Source organism: Pleurodeles waltl, chromosome 12 (genome assembly GCF_031143425.1).
Source record: "Pleurodeles waltl isolate 20211129_DDA chromosome 12, aPleWal1.hap1.20221129, whole genome shotgun sequence".
Lineage (NCBI taxonomy): Eukaryota > Metazoa > Chordata > Amphibia > Caudata > Salamandridae > Pleurodeles > Pleurodeles waltl.
Genome location: NC_090451.1, coordinates 655,756,020 through 655,776,831, shown reverse-complemented (window position 1 = coordinate 655,776,831; position 20,812 = coordinate 655,756,020). Strand labels below are relative to the sequence as shown.

The 20,812-nt window shown below is 41.7% G+C and overlaps 1 protein-coding gene across 2 annotated transcripts in view; it reads right to left on the bottom strand.

The window, feature by feature from the left end:
• Positions 1-256: 256 nt before the first annotated feature.
• Positions 257-20,812, bottom strand: part of RFX5 (regulatory factor X5) — a 47,752-nt gene continuing 27,196 nt past the window's right edge. For both annotated transcript variants that reach the window (XM_069218349.1, XM_069218351.1), the window contains 4 exons: positions 16,296-16,377; positions 12,818-13,016; positions 9,503-9,597; positions 257-3,075 (listed from right to left, as the gene is read on the bottom strand). In XM_069218349.1, coding sequence (XP_069074450.1) covers positions 1,615-3,075; positions 9,503-9,597; positions 12,818-13,016; positions 16,296-16,377 — 1,837 coding nt within the window. In that variant the 3' untranslated portion in view covers positions 257-1,614. The remainder of the gene's footprint in view (positions 3,076-9,502; positions 9,598-12,817; positions 13,017-16,295; positions 16,378-20,812) is intronic.

Genomic DNA, 20,812 nt, shown 5'->3' with positions numbered 1-20,812 from the left:
GGCATTACACTAAAGGCACAGACAGTCTCATTCTCCTCAGAATTGCAGTGGGAATAACAGACTTTCTTTCAAGCTCTGAAACCCAACGTTCATCTTGTTGTACTTATGCAAGCTAGGATTAAATTGATCTCCATTACCTTGTATTACCCCTTTTGGCAGTCTGCTATCCAACTCACTAATACAAAGATAAACTTACATTAAACACAGCATGCTAACCGAGCCAGAATACAAGTTAAAATGAAGTGAGACATAGCAATACAACAGTTTATATAAAAATATAAATATATATTCACATTTATATATATATATATATATATACATATACACATTATACATAAAGAAACTGAACAAACAGAGGCTCCGATCTCAAACTCCTTTTCTCACCATGTTAAATCTAGATAACGTTATGCTACAGTCAGGATGATCAAGATCTGTCAAGCCTATTGAAAAATAACAATCTTGTCCAAGCATTATTATTACAAAGCGAGAAACACTATATTTCAAAGACAGTGTAAAAATAACACCAGAAAGGGGCCTCTGACCTGCCACAATTGCAGGAATAAAAGTCATGCAAATGGTGCTGACACATTACTCAATTGACAGGGAAATAACATATGTGTTTAACATGAGAAAGGACTGCAAGTTGTTGGCCCCATACACAGTGGTGCCCCTGGGACACTAAAATAGATTCTGTGGAAGAATTGTAGCCCTGGAAGACAGAGGCTAAGGTATCTGCTTAACTAAATGAATGCTGACATTCACACAGATAAAAGAGCAGGTAAATCGACGACACCACACTGGCACCACTTAAGGAAACCCTGCAAACAAAAGCATGACCTATCCTGTACCTGAAGAAATACGACCACAACTCATCCATCCTGATGGACCTCTATTGACTCCCTTTGCCAGCACACACCATCTTTAAAACCGGCTGCATCATTTACAGAGCCATCACAGCCAGCATCCTTGCTTATCCTGATGGCAAGCGCACCACCTCTGGCATTCTCAGCACACCCACGGTCAGAATATCATCAGACTGCAGACTTAGAGGTGGGAAGAAGGATCCAGAAATACATCCCCATATTCGTCAATACCGCCCCAGCACAGCTCCAATTTAGGAAAGAACACTGCATCCCAATGCACTACCTGTCCACAATTTCCCATACTGTTACTCATTGACTTTATGCTTGTCTTTGACCAAATACAGCCCTCTGCTTCTTTTTGGCTAGATTCACGCTATAGAAATACCATATACACACATACATAAAGTTTTGTTGTCAGTAGCTCACTGAAAAATTTCAGTGTGGAAGCTAAACTGCTACATTCCTAGGATTTTCATGAATTACTAAACATTAGGGTGTCCATTAATATAAATCTTGTAACCATGCCAAATATGTAAACTGAAGGGGATGACTTCTAGTACCAATGTTCCCACAGTTGAGCACAAACATAAAGTTTGAATGTAAATCGAAACAGAATGCTGTGTGCAGGCAATAATGCCATGATCTTCAAATCATTGTGCCTTCAAAGGCATGTACTTGTTCAGACCTTGGTCTTTGGAGCTAATGCTTACTATTTATTACCCTTGGCTGGAGTTTCCTGAACATAATGCCCTCAGTGCTCGGTCCTTGATTTATAGAAAAAACCTCTATTCGTGTCCTCGGGTGCTCTGGAAGAGATCACACTCCAGGATAGACCAAAGGCTGATGATGCAGCTGCCCCAAGACCCATTGCTGGAGGGTCTGCTTGTGAAGGTTCCTTCGCAGCGTCTTGAAAAGCCCCTTCTGTTGAAAGGACCTTGTCAACTGGTAATGGTATGTGTTTTACGGCTTCCTGAGCCTGTTGAATTTTACTTCGTTCCTGTTCCTGGGCAAGGCCCAAATTGTACTTATGTATGCTGCACCTGCCATCTTGGATCACACTAACTTGAGAGGTTGACACCAAATCTTCTTTGGTATTGACCAAAGGAGTGACAACTGAGGCCAAACCCCCTCCAATCCCATCTGATGACATTATAATTTGACGAGTTTTATGCAAATCTGTAGTAATTACACTGGATTCAGTATTGTGTCTAGAGTGACTTGTTGGAGTATTTGACTGTTCTTCTGCTGATAGAGAATGCTGAATGGTCGGACAAGTGCCTGAAGGTGTATTTTCATAGAGAGGTTTTTCCTGGAACTCATTTCTATTAGGACTTGTGCTGTTGTCCCCCTTCACTGCCTCATTTCGGGCTAAAGCATTTTTTAGGGATCCACCCTCTTCCAACCCACAGATGTCCTCAACTATAGATAATTGGGATGGAGAGACATCAGAAGATGAACTCGCCCTGCGAAGACCCATTTTTAAAACAGTGCTTGCTTCTTGATGTTCTGCCCCCTCAGCAGTGTGATCCAAGAATTGTTGGTCCCCACAGACAGTATTGCATCCCCGAAGTGCCCCTGGAAAAACTCCACTACTTTTCTCAGAATCGGAAAGGGATGATTCAGCATCTGATGTAGGTTCACCAACTACAGTGCAGGGGCGTCCGCGCCTCTTCTTGAATGCAGCTCCGTGCGCTGCATCAGTAACAAACGTTTGTTCCACAGGGCGCTTTGATGTGGTGCTCTTTCGGATGTCTGGTGTGTCATTTGCCCGAATTTCACTGCTCTGCCCTACCACGCCTTTTTCGTTATTTGCACCAGTGGGGTAGATTTGTATTTTTGAAACACCCACAGGCACTGGTGGCAAAATCACATTGATCATGGGTACCGCTTTCTGCAAGCTTACCAGTCCTGCCCCATTTAGTCCAGCTGACATGGTGAGAGGAAGAGCAGAAGAGGGTACTGGGGAGATCTGGATAGAATTCCTGATTGCAGGCACTGTGATCTTCTGCCCAAACACAGGGGCAGGAGTTTGAAAATGTGTGCAGTATCCCACAGTTTGTTCCCCAGAGATCATTCGAGGCCGTAGTGGAGGCAGGCGAGCCACAAGTGCATCCACTTGGGGGCTGGAGGCTGGCTTCTCACCTTCAGTGGTCGTCTTCTTATCAGTTGTCTGCGGATTTGTCAGTGGTTTCAATGCCTTTTCTTCTGTTTTCTGAAATGTAACCATAACAACATGTTACAAGGATTTTCTAATGATTTTTCTTTTATTAAAAGGATCACCAAAATACTACAAAGTTAAGAACTATGCTGGGGTTCACTGTGCTATTTACCTTGCAATTCAATTCAATCAGGAACTAAACAAGGAACTACAAAACAGAATCAAGCACCTCATGTAAAAGACCAAACCTCGTGATTTCAGAATTACTTTCAGTGTATGCTTGGCTCACAGACTGTCCAGAAAGAGGAGAGTAATGCACAGATAGATGTATCTAGAGCACCGATGAGTTGTAACATAATAGAACCCGCAGACTAAATATGTTTGACTTCCTCATGTACTGAAGTATGTGTTTGTCTATAAGATTTCGAAGTAAGCAGACTTCTCAGTCTACATAACATCTAACAGTCGACAGAACAACTGTACCGTATGGTAGAAAATGGAGTATGTAAGTTTACATGAGCATGTGTTTTCCATGCAACTATCAATGCGTGTAAATAAAAAAGTGTTGTTATCTTTATTATCCCGCTTTCTACCAGGTTAAAAAGAAAAATCCATCCTTGTGTACTAGTGTTGACTACACCAGTTGATCTGATGAACACATAATAACAGGTAGGCCACTTAGGTGAGCAAATGACCACTAGGAACTACAATTTCTCACTTTTGGAGGTTGTGATACAAAGATCCAATTTAAATGAGTAAATCGGATTAATAATCAATATACATGAACCTTAAAGGCAGATATGTATGAAACAAATACTCAATCAGTAACAGAGAAAATCCAGTGAGGGTGGCGGAAGTGTACAGCACAAGATCAATCAAGCTGTAGACTTTGTGTGACACACAGGTTGATACCGGTTTGGACAGTCATAATTAGTACAGCTTCTGGAGTGCAGCCAATATAGGAATTCAGGCAAATTGTTTAATGCTAAATTTGCCTTTTAGTTTGGGGTGCATCTCTACACCGAAAACAGCTTTTCCGGTTTAAATGTCCAGAAAGTCTCTCAGATAAAGGAAAACAGGGGGTTGGTGAGAATTGATCTAGTCTCCCAGATCTTGTAGTAGGATGGCTGCTCTTTTTAGGGTCGAGCCAGAGTTGCATTCGCTCGTGCATGCGTATCGCAGCGAGACGCTTTAGTTATTAGAAAAGGGCTCGGAGCCCTGTTGACATCATGTCAGTGTGTTTGATTGGTTGGTGGGCTTGCCTAGTAAAATCTGCTTGCTTTCCTTAGTGGAAGGCATGCACACGTCATGCCTTTTCCGTGGTTAGCCCTCCTCGAGCGCAGCGACCAAGTACAGAAAACATGCGAGGCTCTCTGGTTTCTGTCGGATCGTGGACTACTTTTTCTCTATTTTCCTATCGCGATTTTGCTTGGCAGAAGTCGAGCGCTTTACACAGTTAATTTCACTTTTTCAGGGTACGTACATAAAAGCACTTTTGCCGATAGACGAAAAGTCAGGTTACAACGCGATCAGCTCTAACATGAGCAAACGCGAGACCCGTTGCATTGCAAATGCTTGTTTATATCTTGCTGTGTGTAACAAAGTCGCTGGGGAGGAAATGATGCACACGACAAACAATTATTGTTACCTCACTTCCAAGATAAACAGGGATAGGCCATTAACTCAGATATGTGGCCAACTAGGGGTTATGAACAATGTTGGAATCTCAGTTCCAGGAAATCACTGCAGATTTCAAATGACTTGAGTAGAACACTGTACCAAACCAAGCATCCAAGCAGATATGTCCCAAGAAGGGGTGAAACAGGATAACGCAGTGTCCTTTCTGGATGCATTTAGCATTTGCTCTCAGAGAGGCCTGTAGCCACACTGAACATTTAGTTTGTTCCTAAGATGTCCTCAAAAAACATATCATAGAAATTCTGCATCATGCCCATGGAGACATTTACACATCTTGTAAGCTTTTTTATGGCCTAACCTCTAAGATGAAATCACATGCAATTCAATGCTCACATTAAAATTTTAAAACGGGAGAAGGAAATGGAGAATAGTGTTACAAAATAATTTGCTTCCTTACAGCCTAAGAAAACTGGGGGGGTTTGATCTGCCACGTCCAACTAATTACAATTTTGCCCGTATTTTATGATTGGCATCCTCTGTATTATATGCAAAGAAATCGAGGTCTCAACAGGCTCGGGCCGACCTTTTCTCTAAATCATGTATGTACTTTACACCTCAAAGTCTCTCTTGGCCCATTCCTTATGCGTTTCCCCGCATTATTATACGGCATTGTCCTGAGTCACTTTTACAACTTCATGTATTTTGTGGTGGGCAGCTGAAGTTTGAATTTCATGATGTTTACCAAAGGTTTTTTTTATAGTGTTCTTTTTTTTAACTTCTCACTGGGTAGTGGGCTGTACAAAAGAAAGCAGGATTTTTCTTGTTTAACTGAGTGGGAAAATAATGCAATGTCTGGAGCTATTTCCCCCTTTACATTTCCAAACTTAAACATCTTACGCGGTTGTTCTATAACAGGAGTCTGCCTGGATTGTGTCTATTTATTCTTCAGCGCATATCTGGTGGCCCTTCATCAGTCCAAATTACCCAAGACCTGCACACTGATCCAACCTATCCCTTTCCACGTCCGCTGTTTGATGCCGTAACATTTCCTGCCTTCTTTTCAAATGCTTATCATTCGAGCTTCCGGCTGAATCTGATGCAACTTCTCTTGAATGGGAAGGAAGAGGTGTCGGGCCACGTTGGACTAATAAAGGACATTTGTACTTCGCACTTATTTGTTGGTGGCACTAGATTATAGACTAATGGTTAACAGAGTTAGAGAACGGAAGCCAAACTTATACAGACTTTAATGGCCAGGTGGCAATAATCAAATTGGGAACGACCCCCCCCCCCCCCCTCTCCAAATACTATAGATGGGCTGTCTTCATTCAGGTTTTATTGTGTCCTTTCTCGTTACAATTTCTGTGTCACTTATAGTCATTCGAGGATCTGCCACTACCGCTCTCTTGGTTGTTGTGCATCCATTAATGTTTGCTTCCGGTGGACAATGTGTTTTAGTGCAAATGTTGGGTTGTACATTACTTAGGATAGTTAGGCTTTGTGTCAGATTTGATGCAGAATTTCTTCTCTTGTTAACCTCTTTGAGGATTTAATCTCTATTTATTTCAAAATCTCCTCCACTTTCAGTTTGCTAATGAACTGCCTCCTGGTACCAAGAGCCTCAGGTCTTGATCCTCCTTTCTAATAATGACACTGCGGTTTCAGGAGTTCCACGTATTGCTAGGATTGTCTACTCTGCTATATTGTTACTCTCGATGGGAAGAGGGGAGAGGATAATAAGACTTCAGTGCCTCTAATGAGTATTTGGAACTTGGGAAAAAAAGAAGTACCTCAGTCTTGTCATCCTTGTTGCTTTGTATGAGAGGTTTCTCGCTATCAATGGCCTAAATACTTCTGTGAACACCTCAAATATAGGCCTTCTTAGTGGCCAGGTTCCCTTCCACTTATTTTGAATTCGTTCTTTACCCCCATCTCCCCTGTACTTTTAACTTCTCAAAAAGACCAGGGACAATGCTACTGAAACAAGTAAAGGGCGCCATCTGTTCCTCTGGGCAATCTAGGCATACCAGCAGCTGAACCCTTACTCTTTGCTGAACAGATGTCCAGCAGTCAGTGTGTTGTCTGGGACACCAGGAAACATTATACACGAAAATTAAGGACGATTAAGCGTGCATAGACCTGTATGAGGTGGATATAACAAGCAGCACCACTTACAGGTAGTGCAGAGAAGCCAGTGATTACCACTATACTACCATGACACAATCCTTAATTTTTGAAAGAAAGAGTACTGGTACCTGAAGCTCTGCTCAGAAGCTGGCGGCCGGTGCAATTAATTGTTGGGACACTGAATACCAAGGCTGGCAGTATTTAATCCACTTCCAGAAACTCCCTGTCTCTTTTTCTTTTTCTTGCAGGTTCCTGCGTTCTCTCTCTCTGTTAAGGTTTTGACGTCTTTCTCTTCCTCGGTCTTTACGATCTGTGTGCTTCCTTCTCTCTTGTACTTATTAAATATATGATGCGGGAAATAAGTGCTAGTGCCCAACAAAAGTGATAGTGCCCCCCTTCGGCAACCACCAGCTCAAATTAAGCACTTGCCATATACAAACACAGGCAGGCACACACTTAAAGACATCTTTCCATGGAAGGATCATCGGCACACCACTGTATGCACCTCTACAGGGCTCTACTGAACGACACAACAATGTAGAGGTGCTTGCTAGCAACAGCTCTGTGGCAGAGATCCACAAATCTACCCCACCTTAGTGCTTGCCTTTTTCTGGCCAACCCTTCTTTATCATAGATAGAGCAGAAGGATGCATTTTTCTAACAGTCAAAATGATGACTAATTCTGTCTGAGAGCTAATCCTTGGAGAAAAGTGGATCTTGTTCTAGAGGGTTATATTCCTTTACAAGATTTTGTATTGCCACCATAGTTGTAGCTGGAGTCAGAAATATCTCTATGTAGGCCTTAATGAGTTGCAGCACAAGAGAAAGCAGTTGTTTCAACGATGCACGTTTTTGTCATGTCTCACATACAATGAAAGATCTTGCTTGAGGAGTGGCCATTGTAATGTTCAGTGTCACAGCTCCTTTAACCAAAACATCATTCAAAGTGGGAATTTTGTGGATAAATAAAATCCTTGAGAGAGACTCTGGTGAGTAGGAGCCCCAGTAATACTTGGGTGATAAACCTCTACAAGAAGTTGTGTGTTCCTTCTGGGATGATACAACTGTTTTGCAGTACAAGATTGTCTCAGTATAGGGGCTCCCTCAGGGTTCGGTTACTTTGGGGCCCAAAGTGCCTTGGTTTGATGGACTGACACAGAAATGAGATTTTCTAGGAGGGCCATCGCTCCTTGATTGCGGATGCTTAGGACTCTCCAGCCGAGGAGTCTCTCACCTCCTGCAACAGAGGATCTTCTTGATGGTGTCCATAAAAACTCCCAACCTGTTTCTGCACTTCACATCAGGCCCTGGGCCAAGCTCCACCATATACCTGGACATCTTCTAAACTGAAAGGGGCAAGCAAAGTTTGAGCCCCAATGCCATGCCACATCACATGCTTCAATGTACTGTCCAACATCTTTCATTTTACAATTAACAAATGCAGTGAGAAGGAGGAGGATAAAGTGACACCCATACATGGACTTGTCCTTACTCACCTATCTTTAAGGGGCTGCTCCACGGGACACTAGGTGGAGAGAAGTATCACCCCTAGCCACATATGATGTCCCGTGTACTGGATTGAAGGAAACAAGGCTTAAGAGTTCTCTTAATATAGATTACTAATACACAAGCTGTAAAACTCATCTAGGTGTGGGATTTACTTACCACAGCTTTAGTAATTGTATTTTACCAATACCGTGGGTAATGGGAACCTGCAATTGTTGGCTATTGTTTGTATTAGAAGTGTGGGAATGTGGGAGAGTCCCTGGAGTTATAAATACTGGGGTTTAGGTGTATTATAGGTGGAACCAGCATATTTTATGCAATATACTATAGTGTTTACAGTCCAAGAGAGGCCTGTTTCGTTCTAAAGTTACACTGAAATTATAGTCTTCTGCATGGCATATTAACTCTTTCTGAGCGTCTAACTTCATGCCATCTCATTGAATAAGTGGCCACATGACCGCACTATGCGGGTACCTGACCACACAGTTAACAGTACAGCAAAACTGTAGCCCCAGAGCACTCAAAGTAAACACACAAATTGTTGCACTTAATGGCAAGTAACTTCTGACTGCCCTGAGAGGACCATACTCGTAAGTTTGCTCAATGTGGCCACAGTTTCCCTATCCTTCATGCTATAATAGTGAACACATCTGAGGCACATTTCTTTTGAGAACAGTATGATAATGCAGGAAGGTAAGCCATTAAACTTAGCTGCAATAAATCTTTAGAATGAATAATGTTCAAGTGCAAAAAATGGAACAAATGTTTTCCCTAAAACTACTTACCACTGAATGCCATAGGTGGGAGTCACAGTTTTCTTTTTGAAATTGAATTCAAAATGTTGACATTTTTTTTTCAAATTTACCTATCCAACTTAATGTATTTTATATCCCATGTTACACTCAGGTAGATATGTGAAGATCTATAAGCTCCAGATATTCTTTACATTTTTCACAGTCAGAAGACCACTGTGATAGAAGGAATGCTGCTTTTATACAGAAGTGAATGGCATGTAAGTAGCTGCACCTATACAGTAGCCCCACACTGGTTCCAAAGTAAGAAAGCCTAAAGTGGCTACTGCTTCTGTAAGTAGTAGTCTCTCTAATGGAGAAGCAGGGAGAGCACAGAAGTGTTAATGTACAGACTGCTGCAAAGACTCCGGGCAATTCTGTGTCTGGAGAAAGAGTCAATGACAGGGACCGGTTCTCACCTCTGAGTCAGCAACACTCTCAGAACCTTCAACCTTGTCATTCCGGGAACCTGGCGCTGGCTGCTTCTGGCTTCGCTGGGCACTTTCAGTGCCGTCTGTCAACCAAGCAATGCATATGTTACTTTAAGAGGGTCACTGATTTCTACAATGTTTGCACCAACAGAAGTCACTTCCAATGCCTAAGCGATTCATTCATCATAACCACAGATGAGGGGCATGACAAGAAGCATCCAAGAGCACATAAACAGAGTCATCGGAAAGTCAGACGAAGAGCATGGGAACTCACAGTTGTATTTATAATCATTGCAATGAAACAGATAATGATGAGGGCAATGACCACCAAGGTCAAAGTAAGGTTTGCATGAAAATGCCAGTATTATGTCAGGTTAAATAGCAGACGACGAAAGTATAACTATGGGCAAGATTATTTGTGTGGTGTACATAATGATTAATACAAGCAACACTTATTTCTTTTTATTTCACTTGATGAAAAAGGAAGGAGACAGCAGCGAACACAGCAATGCAAGACATTATCTCCGAGATACAGCGTGTGAGCTGTTACCCTTCCTTTCAGGAAGAGCTGAGGGAGAAGGGGAATGAGAGTGTCAGCTGCATGTGAGGACACTCTGGATCTCAATACCATTTAATGTGAGTCTTACTATTAGGCATACCCCCAAAGTGCCTACTCCATCATCAACAGAGTACTGGTCTTCTTGTCTACCTTGGAGGGCAACAAGAGATAAGAGACACGACGTTTCTAGTTATTCTGCTAATACGAATATTTCTCCATCGATGACCAGAAAGACCTGTATCCCTTAACCTAATACAGAGCCATGTACAATAGTCGATTTATATTTACAACAGGTTCCTCTTGATGCTCTACTCATTTCTTTCCATTTGTCAGAGAAAAATCGTTTTGATTTCTTCCACGTACTTGTTGCGACTTTGTTTCGTAATACAGAAACTTCTCTTCCCTTTGGTTGGAATGGTTAATCCACAATGAATGTCTGTTCCAAAAATGACACTTTGTTTGCATCTTGAGTTAGGTTGGTGTACTCTCCATGAAATGGTTGCAACTGGTTAGCTCATCACTCCTTGGAGTGATGGTACAGTCAGCAGGGGGATATTACATATCAGCACAGCTTACTCAAATTGCTCAACTGAGCTTTGCAGTACATAACAAAGGTTACTGTACATTCTTCAAACACTGTTTGTTGTTGCTTCTCAAATTATAGAGATGGATGACATGCTCTGTTACACAGAGCAAAGCTTTCTCAGGGTGGTGCAGGTGCTAGTTAGCAGGCTCAAATGTTTCTATTCTAAGCCACCTTCTTCTGCATATTCGTGGGACTATGCTTTAGCTCATTTGTGGCAGTCAGTATTAATCCTACTTTCTTTCATTAGTGACTACTGCTTAAGTGGTGACATCCCTAAGCAGAGATGATGGAGAGTTCAAATGGAAGAATGACCTTGCTGTTTGTTTTTACATTTGGCTTTACCCTACTTAAGAGGCACTGGATTAAATTATTTTGTTAATGTTGTTAGATAATTTCATGTAATTTAGATGTGCCTCCAATTCTTCTGGTCACTTTCCAGGTTCATATATGTTTCACTGTCTGAAGGACATGAGGACATTGCCATTAAATTGTTTCTCCATTCATGTCTTTTGGACTAGAGCTTGCCTGCATTATTCACCTCACTAGCTCTTGATCACCAGCAGAGTTTATTCTTTGTATTTGGTATATGGCTCCATAGACAAGACCTATAATTCCTTCTTATCTTCGCTGGTTACTGATCACAGGCAGAATTAAATGTTTGTATTTCCAATGAGGGATCTCTGGCTATCATCAGTCGCTGTGATGCCCAGGAGGGCACTGCATGGAGGGTAAGAGTGGTAGCCCATAGGGTAGTGGGCGGCTATAATTCAGTCCCGAGGACCCCTCACTGCGCGCCCCTTCTTCTTTGAGCCCTGATTTACCTATGGTAGGTCACCTGATGGAAGCTAGCTCTTTCTGTCTACCTGTCTGGGAGTTTCCATTGTACCATCTGCCTGTAGGTACTCAGCAAGTACCTTTGTGCAAGGAGCATGATCATAGAAGAAGACGACTCCAAGTCATGAAAGGTATAGCAGACACCATGCCCGTGGCCATAATGCCCTACTTCTACAAACAAAGCAAATGCAGATGTATAAACATTTTCTTTCATTTGGTTAGTCTTTGTTTTCTCCACACTGGATCCATAGCAGTCAGTATAACCCCTAACGTACTTGACAACTTTCAACCTTCCATAATACCTTGATCCTTCTTCTATGACAAAAAACACAATAGATAAAACCTGCTAAAACACATATTCCTATTGCTCTGTGCCTGGGCGTTTAGTTTACATTCACATTTTGCTCCTAAGCCACGTGAGAGCCTTGGAGCATGACCCAGAACAGCCCCTGAACAGAATGCTATGTGCTGCAGACACACGCTACTTCCTTTTCTAACTAGCTTTGTGTCATTTTCAGAAGCACAGGATTAAGCGAATTCTTTCCTACCTATACCTGAGCCAGTGTATTTCCCATCCATCCATCAAAGGATTCTTTGCTTTCAAAATAAAATGTTCACAAAAAAAATGTAGACACGGACAAGTAGATACTTTATCGAATTCCACACCCCTGCAAATGTATTTAATGCATATGACTTCGGCCTTTTTGCTCCACTGTGATGTAGCTTTTACTCTTGTGCTTGTTCAGTGTAACAAACACAATTACAAATTTCTTTGGTGTGTTAATCAGTTTACTTGAAGACAAGATGCCAGCATTGTGCGTTCAACTCGCTTATCTCAAAAAAGCACTGAAGAAACCTTTCAATTCACCACACATTTTTGTGAGACTAACATTTCAGGAAAACACTTCAGAAATATAAATCTTCGCTCATTATTGTAGGTGCATGCCACCTCATCCCAGCTTTCTAGGATTGAGCAAATATGCCCAGAATGAAGCTGTCCCATTAGAGTAGGCACATTGGGAAACTGCTCAAAGGACGTCATTGACAAGAAAGGGTGTGGCAGAGGCACATCAGAGAAGACACAAGAAAAACCAAGTTCACACCACCACACGTATGGCAAGCAAGAGACAGGCGTAGGCACAGTGGAAACTGACATAACCCCAATGAAAATAATACTGGCGTGCCACATCCAATTAGGGACTTGGGATCCTGAGTTTACAGCACAATTAACAGGACAAGGACTGTACTGGTGTATCAAAGTGGGTACAGAAAAGGCAACTCAACAATGCACTCGCACATTACAGAAGGTACAAGGGAGACTGACCCGATACCACCATGGACATGACAAGCTTAGCGCTGGGGCAGCGTGGGCTGATGATATGCTGCTGTATAAGGTACTGTGCCATCTCCACAACATTGTCGAAGGAACGCTGCAGGATCTTCTCGGCCCAATTACAGATGAGAGCACAGGAGGCCTCCACAACATCTGTGCTGTATGAATGCACTACATCTGTCAACTCTGACTGGATAAAACAAGAACAAAGCACATTAGAATAGAAGCACAACTGAAAATGGGTCTCAGCCTAGAGCACATGTGAAATTTATTTCACTTTATGTCAGATATTTTTCCACGTTCCAGCCTTTGATTCGTATCGGCAAATCCTACACCTGTAAACAGCAAATTGAGAATTATAGACCTGTGAAGTGAGCAGGGCTTCAGCCAACCCTGCTTTCAAAATGGAATTTTAGTTAATACGAGTTATAAACATCTTCACTGAGAGTAACGAATGATCACTGCATTTATGCCCCTAAGCAAAACACTAACCATAAACAGGTGATCAGACCTTTTAAATTCCCCTTTAAAGGCAAAGGTAAAGGAATTCAAAGGAACTGATCCCAGTAGACAGCAGTTCCAATGCTCTAAAAAATAGCTAGTTCTTAATCAAGTATGGCAACATTTAAATCAAAAGATGGTGGGTAGGCTGGCCATCATATAAATGAAGATTCACATGATGGAGAACTAGGAATGTAACATTCTTGTCTCTGCTGTGGAAGCTTTACTCAAACATTGAAATGAATCTGAAGCTAATCCCTCAAAGAAATGCGATGAGAGAAATTTAACATGGTGTAATGAACTGGAAAAGGAATAGGGAAATTAGCCAAACATTTTGCGTTTTGGAGACTGATACTTGGTGTCACCCATGAATCTGAAGTCACACAGTAGTTATTGTATGTGCACCAGCTGCCCACAGTAGACACAGTTTTTAGTTCACAGCAATGCGTTGCTTTACTTTTTTGGTGACAGGTTGTGCAGGATGCAATTTATCTTCGCTGGACTGTGTATATGTACATAATCAGCAAGGAAGTGGTAATATGTAGTAAACAATTGTTTTCATATTCTCATATCTTTTGACCTGAAAAGAGTATAGCCAAGGAATGTTAACATTAAGACTGTGAAGGGACTTTTCGGCCGGACTGGGTGGATTTTGAAAGAAGACGGAGGTGAAATCCTCGGACTCACATGGAAATCTGAAACAACGTTAAGGAGTTAGGATGGATGCAGCTTAAGACCCATCCAATTCTTGTGAAATAGCATCATGATTCTTGGGAACATAATACTTAGATCTAATCTTCTCCACAGCCTGAAGTGACTACTAAGGGGAAAGTGGCTTTCTACAAAAGAAGGAGAAGAGTGGATGTTCCCAAAGGGGGAGCACACAACAATGAGTTAATATTTAGTTGCTGTGGGGGCATGGCCTCCTATCTAAACAAACACTTTATGAAGGGGGCAGTGAAAAAAGAAATCCTAGAGGGACTCTGCTGGCATGTTAGACACCAGTTGTACTTTATTGAATGAAACTGGAAACCTGGGGCAAGGTTTAGAAGTATTTGGTCCATCTTGCATGGTGAAGATTGACAGACTACGTCACACACCAGATGCAGAAACACATAATCTTTGAAGGATGATGTGAATATGAAGTCCGCGGAGCAATCTTTATTACCAATGAGCTTTTGCATGGAAAAACAGGCCTTGGGACCCAAAGGGAGGCAGGTAACAAAGGTTACATTAACTTCTTCAGCTATACAACCTCATGACAGTATACCAATTTAAATAGCCTTGCACTGCCTACAGTCTCAAAGTACAGATATTATACCTCCTGTATGAATAGGCAAAAAACGAACACCAAAGAGTCATGCACTATGAGCAGTCCCAATAGGGAAATTGTATCTGCTTCTGCGAAATTGACAAAGAGCCTTACACTCACAGCAGTCTCATTTTACAAACGTGTTCTCTTTTTTACAGGGTTGGCGTTCTACTGTTAGTGTCACAAACCAGTGGAATCTTAATCAAATCAAATCAAATCACAAACATTTATAAAGCGCGCTACTCACCCGTGAGGGTCTCAAGGCGCTAGGGGGGGATGGGGTTACTGCTGCTCGAAGAGCCAGGTCTTGAGTTGCCTCCAGAATGCGAGGTGGTCCTGGGTGGTCCTGAGGTTGGTGGGGAGGGAATTCCATGGCTTGGCCGCCAGGTAGGAGAAGGATTTTCCACCTGCCGTGGTGCGGCGGATGCGAGGGACGGCGGCGATAGCGAGGTTGGCGGAGCGAAGTTGACGGGTGGGCGTGTAGAAACTGAGGCGACGGTTGAGGTATTCAGGTCCCTTGTTGTAGAGGGCTTTGTGTGCGTGGGTGAGGAGTCGGAAGGTGATCCTTTTGTTGACGGGAAGCCAGTGCAGGTGTCTCAGGTGGGCCGAGATGTGGCTGTTGCGGGGTATGTCGAGGACGAGGCGCGCGGAGGCGTTTTGAATTCGCTGCAGACGTTTCTGGAGTTTAGCGGTGGTTCCTGCGTATAGGGTGTTGCTGTAGTCCAGGCGGTTCGTGACGAGGGCGTGGGTCACGGTCTTTCTGGTGTCGGCGGGGATCCAACGGAAGATCTTTCGGAGCATGCGGAGGGTGAGGAAGCAGGAGGATGATACGGCGTTGACTTGTTTGGGCATGGTGAGAAGTGGGTCCAGGATGAATCCGAGTTTCCGTGCGATGGCCATCGATCTCAATCCTGCTGCAAACTGCTTGGGGCTATGTTGGACCTTCTGTGTATTCGTAGATACATTTGCGGTTCTGCAAACCTGGCAAAAGGTCCAACACTGATCCATCATGCTTGCTATGAATTTTGGGCTGCCAGCAACTAAGCTTGCGGTGGGTTTGTGGTCACAGGCCCAACATTAGCTCGGAATCAGGGGATACTTTCAATGCCCCTCATAGCGCCTTTTATTATTTATTTTTCAAGACTTGGGGACTCCTATAATCGTGGCACAACATTTTTCCTGAAGTTGCAGCCAGCCAAAAAAAAAAGTTTCAGGTTTGCGGACCCTACTTTGGGTTCACGGAGCCAAGATGGTCGACACAAAATAGATCCTTCGTCAAATCACATCTGTGTATCTTTTTTTTTAATGTTGGTTCACGTAAGACTGTGAATCTAGGTTTTAAGGCCTCCACAAATTAACAGTCCAAGTATCTCTATAATTTAACCTCTTTACGGCCATACTAAAACAATTCTGACATACCGATTTCTACCATAATGCCCAGTTTAGTATATTTGTTAAGGTTTTTTTTATGTATCAGAGAGCAAAGATTCCTGTGTGAATTAAAATGGAAATATACACTTTTTGGACCCCAAGCCGTATTTTGTAGCCCAAAATAATAAATAATAACCTTCCTAATGAAAATCTAAAAGTCTCAAGCTGTTCAACAGTTCTTCTTGTCTGTTTCCACTTGAAATAATTGATATTAAATAATCTTACATTGTCAGTAGTCTTCAGGTCTAAGCTGGGGAGCGATGGCATTTTCACCACAGTCCTCCGCCGGATGCCACTGTAGCAATATGTTCAAATGTGTTAAAGAACGTTCACTTTATCCTGCATTAGGTAAGTAACACTGTCATTGCCACCACACTCCTCTTTGGAACAATACAAACTCATCTGCAGATTTCTTGGGAGCTGGTCATAAATAAGCAAGCAACATCAGCCAATCACAAGAGCAAAGAAAGCCTAAAAAGGAATAGAATTGAAAGTATCTACAGGTTGGGCTGAGAAGGCAAGGAATTTGGTAACAGCACAAACTTGAAACTTAAAAACCTGCCCTTTCTAGGCAAAAAGAGATGGGGTTAGCGCATACCAAGGGGGCTTCAAATTCCATTTTGACATTACCATGAATTGTTTCTTGTTTCAGGGCAGGCTCGGCAGATTGAATTTTTTTTTTCCAGTGATTACCAAAAAACGATTAAAATGCTCAGCCTGAGGTGAAAGGTCGGGACCAAGCAAGAAGGATTCTTTAATGTTTGAATTGTAGTGTATCGATATTTAGTGCTTCCTATACCTCTTGCGAGCCTCAAGGAACTTTTTTGATTGTGAAAGCGCCTCCTTAAGTATAAGTTATATAGCATTCCGAAGCCCTGCTAAGGACGGGCAAGTGCTCAGAATTTCATCTCGTTTCTAGTACACAGAGAGCAGTGGACCCACATCTTTGCATACCCGGCGCATTCAGGACATCACAGTGAAGTAAGCATAAAAGCGATGACTGGGATAATTGAATGAATCCTACTGGTCTGTGGTCCAACATAGGCACGCGACACCCAACTGAATAATAAACAGTGACGTGATTTGCCATGTTTGTGATACAAAGAACTCTGGAAGATATTACTGATGCTACAGATACCAATGTATGGCATGGATGTCAGAGGATCTATGGTCACAGTTGTTCAGCCTAACAACTTGTTTGGAAGCATCTTTCTGGATTTGTTGAGCTTTGTTGACTAAGCACGCTGTGAGTCAAATACTAAGTCCTTTGGGGTAGTCAAACACTGGCAGCGCCATGGCTTTTGAGCCTTCAACTCTATTAAAAGGTTCTTTAGCTCTCCTGTTCGATCTTGTTAATCATTTTTTTATCTGGCTGGAGTGATGGTTTAAACTTTCAAAAATTTGCCATTTTAGTTTTGAGCATTTAGTCTCGAGGCTTTTAAAATTTCCTAATGCAGTGGTGCATAGTGTCTTTCCTTTCAGAGTTGAGAGGGGCAGTGCTATAAAATCCGTAATCTAATAAGAAGGAACTGCAGTATATTATACTCTTTTTAATCAAATAATTATTTATTTGCCTTAGTAAATTCCCGTGCCAAGTGTGCCCAAAGAAACCTTCCATTAGGTTCACTCTGGAAAGACCAAAATGCCAAAGCCCACAAAATAGTCTGAAAGCTTGCTTGGCGAATGTTCTTATTTCAGTAAGTTTGTTCTTATTTCAGTAAATTACGTGATCAGGGAAAAAAAACAAGCATTGTAGATTTTACAATACAGAAAGTGGTAAAACAGGCAGTGTTACCTCGACAGCCCCCATTCGGAACGGGATGTGCACCCAGTTAAAACCTTTTGGTATCAGTACTTACATGATGCTGTATTAACTGCAGAAGTACCAGGGAACGCGGCAAGAAACAACATTTACATGGAGTTACCGCCATCTAGTGGAATTCTATAAAACTACAGTTCTCTATTTTTATTTTTTCCAGCGACGTTTATCGGCAGTAATTTTAGCTCAAAGGATAAAAATACACACATCCCCCACCGCATAAGACATCAGGTATAAAGTATGGTTCACGGGTTTGTATCCTGACATAGCTGGTTCAGGCAGGCGCCCTTCACTAACATGTGCGCCGATTAACTGTCCTGAAGACCCGCTGCGAGCATCCAGAGGCTTTTCGGTTCATCAAGTGAGCTACATAAGTGTGATAATCTTTATTTTTACATCCAAAGCAACCCTTGGCCTGATTTACATTATTTAAATTGCACCCCCCATATTCTGGATACTATTTACATAGCTTTTTTTCCGTAAAAAAGCATGTTTTATTCACGAAAATTAGGATTAAAAACCAAAACTGAGTCTGCTGTAAAACTGAAGGGCTCACAAAAAACCTTTGCGAATTTCGCCCTTAGCGTTTACCACGCTACAGCGCACCCAGAGTACTTTTTTTCTGGCATAGGTATACTATTTCTGTTTCTTCCTTACAAAATGCTTGTAAACTATATTGTTAATTCTGAAGGCACACACCCGTTATCTTGCAATCTCTACTTTGACTAGAGCAGCGGTCGCCAACCTTCTCAGCAGTGAGAGCTACTTCTGATCGGTGTAAATCATCATGAGATACTGGTGGCCGGGATGTATGGGTAAATGAGAGCCTGTGTCGTATGTACTTCTGGCACAGGACATACGTTTCACCATATGTGGCATTGTGACATGAATACTACAACCATTTTTTTAAATGGGAGAAATTTAAAGTGCAGAAAAACATTCTGCAAAAATGTTCACAACATGGAACATTGCTTTGCACTTTAAACTTATCCCACCTAAAAAAATTATATATTTTTCAGTTATAAATATGACGCGATGTCTACCACCCATTTGGAGCAAGATGCTTTCTGTATGTAAATATAGCACTTTGAGATGGGAGAAAATTAAACTGAAGAGTTAATTTTATGTTTATATGGATTCTTTACATTTTCTCCCATTTCAAAGTGTCATATTTAGAAACAGCAGGCATCTTGCACCCAGTGTCCTGTAGACGAGGAGCCATAGCTATACCAGAAAAATACCATTTGTTTAAATGGGAGAAACTGAAAGTGAAGAAACATGGTTCGTAAAATATTAAGACATAACTGGCTTAATTGGAAGTGGAAAAAAAAATAAGACATTGGTTCATGGAAATATTTTTTTCACTTGAAATTTCTCCCATTTACAAAAATAACTGTATTTTTTAGTTGTAAATATGGCACGGTGTCTACTGGCCACTGGGAACAAGAGGCCTACTGTGATGGCAGATAATTAAAATGAAGAGGTAACATAATCATTAAGGTAACTTCATTTTAATTTGTTTCTATTTAAAAGCACTTAGAAACATTTTATTCTTACGCTCATATACTGAGACAACAAAGACTTATTTAAGAGTTGAATACTACAGTGTGTCAGTTCTTTACCTTTGTGTCCAACCCTAGGTCATAAATCATACTCGGGCACTGCTCATTATCAGGCCCTGCTATCCACAGCCTGATGATAAAAATGTAAAATAAGAACATCCATCCCTTAACTTTAAAAGGAAAATGTGACCCTGTCCTTATTTAAAAATGAGCTCAAAGCTGCGAGCTACTCTGAAGGTGTCTACAAGTTACTAGTAGCGTGCGTTTGACCAGTTGGAGACACATGGACTAGAGACTGCTCAGTCACCTGCAGGCTGCAAGTTGGGGAAATAAGGCAAGTTCAATTTAGGCAAAGAACACTTGTTTTAGTCAGCCGATACTAAACCTCTCAAGCTGAATAAAGAAAGCATCAAAGGCCAGATATACGAATAACTGGTTGCAAAGTTCTGAATTTTACTGTGGCTCAATCAGAAGTAACTCAAGAATAATAATGAAGCACGATTGGAGGCCATCATGGGATGAGAGCTTTCTAAGATCAGCAGACCACCATGTTTGTGATCACTATTAAATAAAGCACATTTCTTTTTTTCTAAATGCAGCTAGTTTTCCTTTGAGAAAAAGAGCTGCTTTTGAAAAGAAAAGCTCTTTTTGGCTTGTTTGAGATGACAGTGATTCCACTGACCACTGCCTAGTCACCAACAAACGTTTTCTTTACATTGTTTTAATTCACAAAGGGAGCATGAATCCAAGGGAACCCCCTTACCTTTTGGAAATGGGTGACCACCTTCCTTGACGACTCAGTGACTTTTCAATGGTTTGCAACCAGAGTTTGGTCTGAAAACTTTGAAACAAAGCACACCCTTTCAGTATTTGGAAGAGATGCCTACAACACCCTTCTTCCTGATACAGAATAGATATTTATCCACAATCCTATTTTAAGAGTTAGAGATTTTTTCTGACTCCTAAAATTGGATTAGTAAATCTGAAAAAGCATTTTTGATGGTTGCAAATGCTGAATCGGGGCGCCTGCAACCAAATAAAATGCTTAGTGCATCTAGCCCAAAATCTTTATTGAGTAAGCATTGCTCAGACAACCCTCAGCCTAAGTCACAGGATCCATAAGAGGACTTCCAAAATAATGGACAAGATGTAGAAGAGTTGCTTAAATAATGACAGTGAAGCATACATGCTTTGCCTCTCCGGAACTTGAATTTCCAATGTGGCAAAATTGTTTTTGTTTAGTGTATACAGAGCAGTAAAAGCAATCTAAAAATTGTATAGTTTCTACCCAACATCCATTTAAAGAATTGGTTCTCCCTGAGCTAAATATTGCTCTACTAGTCAGTGATCAAAAAAGACAG